This window comes from Akebia trifoliata, chromosome 12 (assembly GCF_017979445.1).
Source record: "Akebia trifoliata isolate Shusen 1 chromosome 12, ASM1797944v1, whole genome shotgun sequence".
Taxonomy (NCBI): domain Eukaryota; kingdom Viridiplantae; phylum Streptophyta; class Magnoliopsida; order Ranunculales; family Lardizabalaceae; genus Akebia; species Akebia trifoliata.
In genome coordinates, this window is record NC_141386.1 from 4,688,317 (window position 1) to 4,701,615 (window position 13,299).

Genomic DNA, 13,299 nt, shown 5'->3' on the forward strand with positions numbered 1-13,299 from the left:
GGACTTGGGCCGCACTTTGTAATTTTTCTTGATAATAGTGAAATCCCTGCAACTCCATGGATATAGGCACATTGTGGAACCACGTAAATATTATCTTGTACGTGTGATTACTTTCCTTTTTCAACGTGTGTTTTTCTCTATTTTTTATTTCTCACAGGTTGGGAATTTCGGGTTGAATTCCTCACAAAAAGTTCCTAATCTTCCCTAGTTCACTGCCCTATTGGAGCTATTCCAACATTTGTTTGAATGCATTCCTTCCTAATTTTATCTATCTTCGTCTTTTCAGTCAACCATCTCAACATCCCTATCTCTACCAAAATCGATCTCTCAACATTCAGCTCCATTAAACATAGTTGGTCTTACTACCTTCTTATAAAATTTTCCTTCACGAAACAATTGAATAAATGCAAGGCAAAGACAGCTAAACCCAAGGGACCATGATACAGAGAGCAATGCCTATCGAACGTTCATGAAACAATTGAATAAATGCAAGGCAAAGACAGCTAAACCCAAGGGACCATGATACAGAGAGCAATGTCTATCGAACCCACATGTGCCTCTAATTGATGTACCGAATGTTACAGTGGTATTATATACAAAAGCCAGATGATAGCACACCCTCTTTTAAGTGTTTGCTCTTATTTTCTTGCATTCAGCCATATCCATCCACCCTTGTCATTATGTACTTTCCATAAAACGTGGGAGAGTATATATGGCTTTTCAACAAATTTCACTTGAGCGTCTTTTTATTTCTTTCCAGATTTTCTTCTTCCCGTGGGTTCTTCCTATTTGAAATAATCAAAACCATGTACCATAATCTTATCTAGATTCTATCTGAAAAACTCGGTTGTACCAAATTGAATGAAGAATCATGTGAAAGATGTCGTACTTTACAGGCTTGGCGTGCCAAAGAAAATGTTGTTGTACCTTCTTTACCCTCATTTGCATTGTCAGATACTTCTTCTCTGGTATCGAAAGGAGAATGTCTTTCAAGTTGGGAATATCTTTCTCTTGGATAAAGATTGCAAATGTCTCCCAATCCAAAATCTCGAAGAAAGGAGGTACAAAATTGTCAGATATGATCACGGGTACACACTCGTAGAGGATGGCCTCGACCACTCTTGGGCTATTAACCTCAAAACCCTTAGCACAGATACAATACTTGCTGTTCTTCATGTGTTGGATGTAGATCATCTTGTTCTTGACCCCGCGACCCATATGACCATAGATTTTCATGTCAGGATCCTTGTTCTCCCAGTATTGTAGTAAGATTGGACGAAGATATCCATGCATTTTCCCAGCAAAGAAGGCAAGAATTTGCCTTTGGCCAGGAGGTTTGCCTCCGAGGTGTCTCAGAGGATCCTTCTGAGCATGTACAAATGTTTCTGGAAGAGACACATCCTTGCCTATTTTGAAGCCTACATTGATATCAGCGTTGCAGAGAGCTCTGATGCAATGAGACATATGGCGATTTGTTTCAGATGGGGCCTGAGAAACAGCAGTTTTAACATAAATTTTCTAATTGAAAATTGAAAATAAAATCAAAAGGTTTAAAGTTGCAGTCAAGGTATTACATTCCGATTTCAATGTCTATTTCAATCATCTTGGAGACGGAAATATTTCTTGCAAATATTTTGACCAATATGGAAATCAATACAATTTTCAAGGAAATGATGAAAATATAAAGAAATGATAAAAAGTTGAGGACGTTTTCATTGAAGGTGTATGAAAATGATAAAACATTCATGAAAACACTCATAAGTCATCAAACTATAATAAACAGCCATATGGACTATGTAAATGACAATTGGTAACATTTCGCTACATGTTGGCGTAAGTATATGCCTAAAACAAATATATGCTTCTAGGAAATGAGAATAATAATATCACATAATTAAAAATACTTTAATGTCTACCACTTTTTTGCATGAACAAACTATTATTATGTACCACAATATGGCATTGTTATGTATGAATAAGTTTATAATATATCTAACTTATTAGAACATGAACTACTATGTGTATACTGATGAATATTTCGGTCAAACTTTAATATTTATTGAAATCTTGCATTTTTACCAAAATTTGATTATTTCAATCGAAATTTACAATTCACCGAAATATTTCATGAAATGAAGTGATCTCTACCAAAATACATACATAAAGAAATTGTCAGTTAAATTTCGTATCAAAGCTAGTGGAAATGGAAATATCGTAGTATATTTCATGGAAATATGTTGAAATTTAATACTTTGGTTGCAGTTATGAAAATTTAGGGAATTTAAGTCAGAAGCATACCCAGTCATGGCAAGCAACAAGAAAGTGATCTGCTCCACCAGTTCGGTTCCAGAAAGGATATTTTCTTGAGATAATGTCCAAATAGTTCTTCAAATATTCTATCATGTTCTTACGACTATGTGAATTTGGTACGTACAAGGTGTATTGTAGTGTTCGTGTACTAAAAGGCAAGTAAAACAGGTGAGCTTTTTTAGGATCCTTAACAGTGAATCGTTTGTTTGCTTCCATCAGTTTCATAAACCATCCCTCAGAAGCATAAATTCCATGTTGTACTGGCTGATGGAAGATGGGTTTGTCTCCTTCCCTGTAAACATATACTTTGAGTATCCGTTCCATCAGTTCATAGCTCCTGAAAATGCAATCATGGAGAAGTTTTAAGTGAAGTGTTGTTCATAGGAGCAACCTTAAAATAATTGTATTTTGGACTGCAGGAGTGAAGATATGTGCACATTCATGAAAGCATATAAAGAAGTGTACCTGTTACATAATAAGATATTGGCAGCTCAACAATCCAAAATTAATGCAGAAAATGAACTTTTACAAAGTAAAATAGAATTGCGAAGGGCATGTTTTCAATGCATAGATTAGGATAAGAAGTAAATGTTTACACAAATCGTATCCAAATCATTTATACTATAAATCAAGTTTTAAAGTGGTCATTATGACAGTGTAAAGGCTAGGGAGCATTATATTATTTCCGTTATAATGTAATGTAATGGTGGGTCCTTCATAGATAATATTTGAAATGTTTCGATATTACTTTGTAGGAGCTCCACATATTCCCACATCAACTCTGAATCACTTTGCTGCCACAGCAATTCCACATTTGCACATATTCCCTTGGAGTGGCAGTGTTTGCTCTTCTGCTTTCAATTAATCTTTTATCCAACCAACAATATAAAGCTAAAATTAAAAACTTAAAATCAACCACAAATGATTATCATACACAAATACAACTGAAAATGGATGTTTTGTCAGTTTATATTAAAAATAAAAAATAATCAAAGCAAGATATGAACCAAGCGTTATGCTATGTCTTGTAGACAGTTCTACCAATTTATTTTACATAATTTTATGGCAAGGAGATAGTAGAAGAATTCCGAGGCTTGGTTGGTATGTGAGGCTCTGTATGGAAGCCTAGAGGAAGGATAAAGACATGCCTTGGCATTGGTACACTATGTAAATATGGTATGGTCAAATTAAACTACATCTTATAAAATTATAAAATTTTGGAAAACTAAGAAAGATAAAATTGGAAATGATCGCATTCGTCAAAATGTAGTAGCCCCAATAGATGATAAATTAAGGGAAAGTCCATTGAGATGATTTGGTCATGTGCAACAAAGACCAATTGCAGCTCCATTTGAAGGAATGTGTGAGTTAACGGTTGTAAAAGAGTGAGAGGATGACCAAAAAAGTATGAGTTGAGGTAGTGATAGCATATATTTACACATTTAGATTAACAAAAGACTGCTTTAGACAGAATTGAATGGAGGTAGTCAACCCAAATATTTGGGTTAAGGCTTTTCTTATGCATATAAGCCCCCTCCCCCCCCCCCCCCCCCCCCCCCCCCAAACCCACCCCACAATTTTTAATTGATTTTTTACACCCTTAACTTTGGTGATAATTTGAGATACCCGTGTTTTCAGCTGTTGGCATCCCCCTTCAACCGAGTTGCCCCCCACCCTACTCCCTTCCCCAATTTTTGCCAACCCCCCCTCCCTCTTTGACATTTTCTTCTTTTTGTAGAATAACAAAAATAATCTAGACACACTCACAATCTCTCATTACATATAAGCTACCATTAAAAAGACAAACCTCGAAAAGTACACCCTTAAACTCCTCTAAACAATTTGCACAAAAAGAATATGAGCCCTAAAATGCTTATAATGACCTCATGGGTGACATTCTTGCTCCCTAAAAAAAGTGGAAACATCATCCTTTCCCTACACCCCGACAAATAGCAAAAGGGTCTAAAGACCACAAAATCCTCTTCCTACAAGTAATGGCCAAGGCCTGACACTTGAAAGATATATAAGGCTGGACATAGGGAGAGATAAGGCATTGACGACAACAATGGTGATGATGATGACAGAATCATTCACATTCTAAAAACCATACCTTTTGAATGTAGAAACATTCCGAAAGAGTGGTGCATAAAGCTCTCGATCATTCTTTGTGATAGGATCATTCTCAATCAGTGATTTTGCAGATAAAATCTCTTGGTCACGTACAGAAGACCATTGTGGTCTCTACAACCCAATAAAAAATGTCAAAACAAATCTATGTATTAAAACCAACCAACACTCTGGCCAAATAAAAATTTCTAAGTCCAAACCCATACCATTGAACGAGAAGAAGCACGGTTCTGAAGTAATTGAAGACTCATCTTAGATATTGACATTACTGATGTAGGAAGGGGCTCCCACAAATTACCCTTCTTTACAGGAATACTAGTCATGGGAGGTTTATCATTTGAAGTGCTTTTCAGTAACCCGGGTCTTTCATCCTTGGAAGGCATATCTACCACTTCCTTGCCAACAGAAATTATGTTGGAGTTGACTGTCACGATGAAAATGCTTGTATTTGCATCCAATTCTCTCGGTGATGTCAAATTAGTAGAAGAAACTACTGGTAGTAATACAAGCGGAGGGGATACAGAACCATTATCACCGTTTCCAACCTTCTCTAATGTCAAACTGATATCTTCTTTTTGCATATTGTCTGATGAGAAATCATTCTCTGATTTCCTATCCTTCCCTAATGAATAATCTTCCTTATCTAGTTCAAATGCGTTATCAGGGTCTATATACTCTTCTAATGCCAACCCATTTGTTGGCTCTATAGCCTTATCTAGTTCAAAAGCGTTATCAGGGTCTATATCCTCCTCTAATTCCAACCCATTTGTTGGATCTCCGTCCATGCTTGTTGTGTCATTGACATGCTTAGTTTTCTCCAGTAGATCAGATTCCTTGGTATTTTGCACCACCTCACTAGCCACAGATAAATCAGTCGAGGTTGAATCATTTAAGCTACCAAACATTGTAGCGTTAGGAGAAGAATCTCCAGCTGGGAAGCTGTTTTTTACGACTAAAGGAACCATACCCAAAGGAAATAGAGACAGTAAAACATTTCTATGGGAGAACAAGTAAATCTGAATGACTAAAACAAAGGAAAGTGCCATCCCCATCAGCAAAAGCAATCTCTTCGTTCCAACATGACATAACTTCTGAAAATGAATTGTAAACTCCATATCAATCAACCAGCTGGAAAATCAGGTTTCCACTACCTCTTCCTACTCTGCAAAACCAAAAAAATCAGTGAGAAAAGAAGTGCTTCATAGTGGATCCGGAGTTTCATATTTACTTCAGTCATAAGAATGCAATGAAACCAATGTAAATAAGTTCAAGCATTAGTTTCAGGAACATTGAACATGCCAAAAAAAAAAAAAAAGGACCCGTGTTAAAGGCACAGAATTCTTAGTAAGGGTGCCCTTTAAACTTATTTCTATGATTTGAGCACCCCACCTTTTATTTTATTTTTTTATCTCGACATAAACATGTCAACAAAGGCCAAAAAAATCTTTTGGAGGCATGTCGACATGCCAGTGTCAACATGTCGACATGCCAGTGTCAACATGTCGACAAAGGTGGGGGTGATCTAATCATGGTAAAACTTAACTTAAAAACTGAAGTTTTCAATAGTTAGTGGGTGCCCTTATTAATACGGTGAGCGCCTTTTTGAAATGGATAATGGAACGTTAAATTTCAAGAAGTTAATTATCCTCCGTCCAATAGACACACCAAAATATAGCAACTCTGAGAATTTGCAAAAAATACATGCTAATTCACATCTCATCAGATAGACCATAAAATCTTTAACCTTCTAGATAAAACAGTACCTGAGATATTTCTAGAAGAAAAATGAACAGAAACTTGGAAAATAAAATAAGAAAGTTCAAAAAGTGGGGGAAGAACAAAGGGAAATTTAACACCAGCCTCAGCATGGAAAGCAAGAACAGTATACAATTCAAGGTGAAATATATTACAGAATATCTTAACTTTAACAACATATCTTCCAACAAAGAAATACACCCTTCATCTTGAACTGAAAATGTTAGGATCTTTGACATAAACTTCGAACATTCCCAAAAAAAACTAATCCTCAGCAAAGACAATTGGTATCTAGATATTAATTACTCAATTGAACAAATAAAGTTAATGCAAGATGCCTTCGAGATGAATTTCAACGCAATTGAACCAACGAAAAATTAAATTAAATTAAATTAAATGAGGTACTTATGAAAGCAACTCTTTACTGTTCTAAGCAGAGAAATACACAATTAAAGCTGATTACAATATTTTTACTGAAGAATCGAATAAGTTTTCTTGAAACCAAACATGCAAAGAAGCTCTACAAGATCTATACCTTCTCCAACAGAAACAGCTTGATTTGAAAATCAAACAACCTTCAAGCCACAAGCAAATCCCTGTTGAATCAGATTCGTTATAATCCCTTACTAGAATTAGAAGATAATTATTTTAAAAAAAAAGTTGAATAATTTCACTTAATTAGTTCTCAATCTAAATCAGAGCTTTTCCACCAAGAATTTTAGGATATTAAAAGCTAAAACATGGATCGAACTAGAGAATCTCGATCTGCAAATTCTCAGTAGACAAACAGATAGCTCAAAACAAACAAAAAATAGCACATTTTTTTTTTGTTGAGAAAAACAGCCTTCAGTCTATCTGAAACCAATTCTTTCAGAGTGGAAAATAAACCAAATTTAATCAAAAAAATCACCAAAAAAATACTCAGATTCAAAAAACAGATGATGATGATGATGTTGTTCAAATTCAAGTAAAAAGAGAGTAAGAAAATGAATTATTGAAGAAAATTTACCTCTCTGTTTGAGTTTCGCCATCGTTGAAGAAGCTGAAAAGCTCCAACTGTTTATAACCTGTTTCAAGTTTCAAGTTACAACTTCATACCAATACACGTGTCAACTTGAACTTAAATAATTTTTATTATTTATTTAATTCTCTGAAGAGTCGTGATTTACGGACGCCCCTCCGACACACACTCCCTGGCGTGGCTTGGGTTAGAACTATAGATCTTTTTTCTCGGGATACACAAGTACACATATTTATGAAGATGTGCATTTTTGTATCCCGAGGAGAAAGAAAGTGGTTCTAACCCATACCACGTCAGGGGGCGTATGGGAGTTAATGTCAGATTGGAGAGTCCAGAAATCATTATTCATAAAATGCCCTTGTTTACTTCGCTATATTACATAAATGCCACTATTTGGACATTTCTGTCTGTAGCTTCACACTTGAAGTACTCTGAGAGGATATTGTTGCCCGGCTGGCGGCTACCCGAATGGACTTTTTATAAAGGGGTATTTTAGAAACACCCCCTTTAAAATTAGTGATATTAGGTTTATCTCTTGAAAAATATAAAATTACGTTTGCCCCCTTGAATTACGGTCAACATTGTTTTTTCTATATGAAAATCAAAATTTCACCGTCACAGCGTTAAGAAAACGCAACGTTGACTTAGGGGGTGAGTCTAATATTACATTTTGCAAGATGGTACGCCTAATATCACCAATTTTATAGGGGGTACTTCTAAAATACCCTTTATATAAATGACAAAATGCGATTGCCACGTGCGAATTTTATTTTGATGGATTAGTTACGATTTGAAAAAAAAAAAAGTTTAATTTTTTTTTAAAGTACATTATACAAATGTAGGGCTGTCAATGGATCAGATCCAACCCAAAATCCGATCTGATAACTTTAGGATTAGATTGACATTTTGGATTTCGTTAAGTTTTCGATCTTATATCTTATTGGATTGGATCTGGATCAACCATATCCGTATTCGACAATTACCCAATCCGATAATATGTTAGAATGTATATAAATTAGGGAGTCATTCCAGTGCCCAACTGTTTGGCCAATACATTACGAAATTTCACCAAAAATCAACTTATTCTTAAACTTTTAACCCATGTAGGACAAAACGTTGGCCAAATAATTGGCACTTGAACGAGACCTATAAATTATATTATATATTTGTCAAGATGTATAAAATTTATTTAGATTTTGTATATAAAATTGGGTTTGTCCCAATTTGTACCTAATCCAATTGTCAATGGATTGGTCTAGATCATAATATTGAGATCTAATAAAAAACCCCAATCCGACAAGTGTACCATCCAATAATTTTCAAATTAGTCCCAAATCTAATCCGATCCTTATTGCATTGGTATCAAATCAACCCTATTCCAATCAAGGCCCGATCCATTGATAGCCCTATGAAAATGATCGAATTAATGATTTTAGTGTGAATGCCCACCAAAAACGTGGTCCAAAAGTCATCAATCATTATATTGAGTTTTAGGGTTTTCAATGGATCGGATCAGGGTACAATTTGATACAATCATGTTATCGAATCTAACCAAAAACAGATATTATCAAAATTGGATTGGATCGACCCTTATTGGAATTGGTTTTTATTTGATCTCAATATGATCAAAATATATTTCAATTGATTTTCGTCATATTATAAGTATGATTTAATATATAAAATACAAAGAAGCAACATTCCAAAAAATAAATAAAAATACAAAGAAGTTTCACAATTATGTAACATAATTGACTTACTTTCTCACATTTTATCGTATAGGGACACGGTTGATCCATATTCCATCCGATAAGTTACTGCATCAAATTCTTATCAGATCTAATTTTTATTGGAACTTAAATCTTTAATCCATATATGAAGTTATCTAATAGGTACAAATTGGATTTTGGATCCATTGACAGCCAAACTTTTTTCGAAACCTAAATCTTCAATCGCGATATGAAATTATCGAATTTGAATGGATCAGATTTTAGATCCATTGATTGCCTTACTATTGAGGGGATCATAGTAATTAGTAGTTGAGAAGCATCCTATATTTGTGATTTAGAAAACTAGCCCACAATTTAACAGTGTTGATTCAATGTGGATCATCACATGAAGAAAGGGTGGTTCATCACCATCATCACCACTAAATGTTTATTTGTATTTAATATTTTAATTCACTAAATAAATAACAGTTTTTTTTTAATTTTTTTTTTATGGGTAAGGTGGAAGAGTCCGACTTTGAAGCGGGCAGCCCACTTTAAAATTTTGATAGAATCCTCTTTGTACACCCCTATTTTTTCATCAATATTCGAGACACCTCCTTGAATACATTACGTGTTGTCCAAAGAAGAGGGTTCTATCGAAATTTTGAAGCAGACTACCAGCTTCAAAGTTTTTTCCAAGTTTTGGACTGGATAACACAATAAATGTGTTGGTTTGCTAGGATGGGGACATTGTAACCGAAATTTAAAAATAATGAAATGGATTTTATTTATTTATTTTTGGTTTGACCCGATTAGTTGATCAAATTGGTAGAACAGCTGGAATTTTTAAAAATGATCAAAATATTTAGGGAAAATTACTTAATGATCCCTGATGAAAGTTTTTCTTTCTAATTAATCCCTAAGTTTTAGTGCTTCTCTTAATAGTCCATTTAGTAAAAATTTCTTTTCTTAATGGTCCCTTAACCTCATCTCATTTTATAATAATTTTGAAATACAAAAACTACTCCTTTTTCATCTTCGTCATATATTTAGATTTTCCAATGGCGATTCCAATTATTTACAACGATTTTGTATCGTGAATGATGAATGGAAATGATACACTTCTCATTTTGAATTTTTAGATGTATAATTTATTTATTTATTTCGATGATTTATAACAAAAAATGAAGTTTGGGTTTTTCAAATTTTTTTCTTTGTTTTTGGATGAAAATTGATCAAGGATGGTTATTTTGGTTTCAAATCATCTACACAAATCATTATGCTAAGTTTTAAGTCAATCCTTCCATTTATTTTAGTTGGAAAAACTCCAAAAAAAAAAAAAAAAAAAAAAAAAAACCGAAAATGAGTGGGTTTTACAGCATTAAGTTTGAGAATTTTTCTTAAAATGTCAAACTCGATAATAAAATATTAAACTCAAAAAAAAAAATATATATATATATATATATATATATATATATATATATATATATATGGGTCGGGTTCCTGCAACACACATTGCGACACACATATAGACAACGTGTTTGTCTTATATGGGCAAAAATGTTTGGAATGGGCTAATTTTTTGTGAGGATGATCTCTGTGATGAGAGAATCATCCTGGCAAAAAATCATCAAATTCCAAAACTTCTAACCCCATCAAAATTGATTTACAAAAATTGGACGGTCTATAATTTTTCAACAAAAATCGGACGGTCTAGAAGTTTTGGAATGGGATGATTTTTTGCCAGGATGATCCCCTCACCATAGAGATCATCCTCACAAAAAATCAGCCCATTCCAAACATTTTTTCCCATATAAGACAAAACGCGTTGTCTATATGGTTGTCTATATGGTTGTCGTTTGAACCTGATCCTATATATATATATATATATATCAAACTCGACATTGTAAAACCTATTCAATTTCATTTTTTATTTTTTTTTTTATTTTTCAAACTAAAATAAATGAAAAGATCAACTTAAAACTTGACATAACGACTTTGTGTAGATGATTTTAAATCAAAAGAATCATCATTGATTGATTTTCGTCAAAAAAACAAAACAAAACAATTGAAAAACCCTAATTTTTTACATACATCTTCAAAATATTTGAAAAAAATCCTTGAAAATAACTTCTTTTTCTTCTCAAATTCTTTCCATGAGAATGAAGTCTCTAAAACTCAACCAGAATGTTGGAAATTCAATTTTTTGGGATGAAAATGGTGAGTTTGAATGGGTCCAAGTTTCGACATTTCAATCGTGCAAAATTTCTAGAATCGTTTTCATGGATCGATTATAAAAGAAGGATTTACTAAATGAACTATTTAACTAACTCCTAAAAGTCAAGGATTAATTAGAAAGAAAATCTTTTGCAAGGACTGTTAAGTAATTTTCCCAAATATTTAAATAAGATTCATTGCTCTTATTTATAAAGGAATAATGCTGAAGTGACATCAAGCTGACCTCATTTCACACTTCTCTGTGTGAACGTGTTTAGGAACCATAAATGATTTTCATCAAGATACGAGTAAAAAGAACCTATGATTATGTGGCCACCTCCATATTAGAAAAGTGTGAAATGAGGTCAATCTTGAGGTCACGCCAACACGACTCTTATTGAAGATAAAAATTTGTTACAAAAATCACAATATTATCTATTATAATTAGTAGGTAGTTAGTGGCATGTGCTATAAAAATCTTTTGAAATTTAAAATATCAAAGAGATTGAAAATAACATATAAAAAAAAATGATATTTTTTGTAATTTAAAAAAAAAAATGTAACGTGATTGTAAGGATTGCGAGATAGCAATTTTACAAAATTTTAACAAAAATAATCCTCAAAATATTAAATTTAAATGTAAAGGTGAGGGAGCTCAAGTACATCAAAAAACTTAGGATTCCAAATAGAAAATTAGAAAACCTTAATTGTCTCAAATTGAAAGGAGCATTGAAATTTTTTTGTTCACTCTCTCTCCCTGTTGTTGCGGTTCCAAATTGACGGTCAAACAACAGTCTAGAAATAATGTTAAGGACATCCACACGTAGGTTGGTGGGACATGTCATCAATCTGAGAATATAAAGATGATTAATGCTGGAGTGACCTTAGTGGGGGACACACCGGGGACATCTTGATGTGGTGGTGCACGCATGCCCGTAAATGCATTTTTTCCGAGATACAAGTAAAACGCATCTACAAACATGCACATGCCACAACGACAAGGTCTCCCAGTGAGGTCAATCCAGCAAGACTCTACAAAGATAGCACAAGTATTCACTAAAATGTGGAGGGTATGCCTTACTTTTTTGCAAATAAAAAAATTTGTATGTGTTAGACTAAAAAATATTAAAAATATTGAAAAATAAATTCTTCAACCTATTATTTTTTAGAGAGAAATTATGTTAATTATTCATAATCCAATGCATCATTTTTTTAGTAATGTTAATATTATTTTACTTGGTGCCACATTTATTGTTAATCCGAGAAAAAAGACATAACTATAATCAGGTTTGATTACTAAAAAAAATCTTAGAAAAAGAACAAGAAAAAGGGAAATTTAGATTAATAAAGCAAAAAAAGTCAGACAAGAAATAATGAAAAATTAAGGAACCCATTGAGAAATTAGACCCAATTCTAGTACAAATTGATTCAGCTCATCAACAAGAGTACAAAACACGAGTAAATTACACAAAAGATGAGGCCAAAATCAAGCCAAGAAAGCAAAGAGAGACTATAAGAATTTGTGTCAACTGACCAAGAAGGTATCAAATAAAAATTGAAGAAAAAAGAAGGAAAAAAAAAGGGTAATTTAGATGAACAAAGAAAATACTCAGATTAGAAACTACAAAAATAAAGGCCATTGAGAAATTAAAATACTACAAAATGGCTCAGCTCATCAACAAGAATCCAAAACAAGAAGTAACTTACACAAAAGAAGAGACCAAAAGCAAACCAAGAAAGCAAAGAGAGACTATAATTTGTGTCAACTAATCAAGCAGGAATCAAATCACTCAAAAATATCACAAAAATAAGAAAAAACAAATGAAATTTAGATGAACAAAGCAAATACCGATATTAGAAGTTATGAAAACTAAGACACCTATTGAGAAATTAAACCCAGATCAACTTCAAAACGGCTCATCAAGAAGGAGTCAAGAAGTCAAAACGCAGAGTTACTTACACAAAGTAGAGACTAAACTCAAGCCAAGAAAGAAAAGAAAGAGACCCAAATCTGCAAAACTCAAACAGATTAGTCCTCAGAATCTGATCAAATCCCAAATATATATAGCCAAATGTCGTAAACAAATTATCAAATATTCCCCAAAAATAAGGAGGAAATAAGTACGAACATCTTCCTCATCTCTACTATGCTCGACATTCAGC

At 33.3% G+C, this 13,299-nt stretch overlaps 1 protein-coding gene across 3 annotated transcripts in view; it reads right to left on the reverse strand.

Annotated features, from left to right (window-relative positions):
- Positions 1 to 333: 333 nt before the first annotated feature.
- The window catches only part of LOC147388726 (putative glycosyltransferase At5g03795), a 34,818-nt gene continuing 21,852 nt past the window's right edge, over positions 334 to 13,299 (reverse strand). The window contains exons 1-6 of one of the 3 annotated variants that reach the window (XM_086417477.1): positions 7,202 to 7,280; positions 6,728 to 6,788; positions 4,644 to 5,599; positions 4,421 to 4,551; positions 2,299 to 2,647; positions 334 to 1,488 (exon numbers count right to left, since the gene is read on the reverse strand). In XM_086417477.1, coding sequence (XP_086273603.1) covers positions 820 to 1,488; positions 2,299 to 2,647; positions 4,421 to 4,551; positions 4,644 to 5,552 — 2,058 coding nt within the window. In that variant the 5' untranslated portion in view covers positions 5,553 to 5,599; positions 6,728 to 6,788; positions 7,202 to 7,280 and the 3' untranslated portion in view covers positions 334 to 819. Of the gene's footprint in view, positions 1,489 to 2,298; positions 2,648 to 4,420; positions 4,552 to 4,643; positions 5,600 to 6,727; positions 6,789 to 7,201; positions 7,281 to 13,299 lie in introns of those variants that run through there. The other 2 variants (XM_086417479.1, XM_086417476.1) reach the window with 2 other exon arrangements.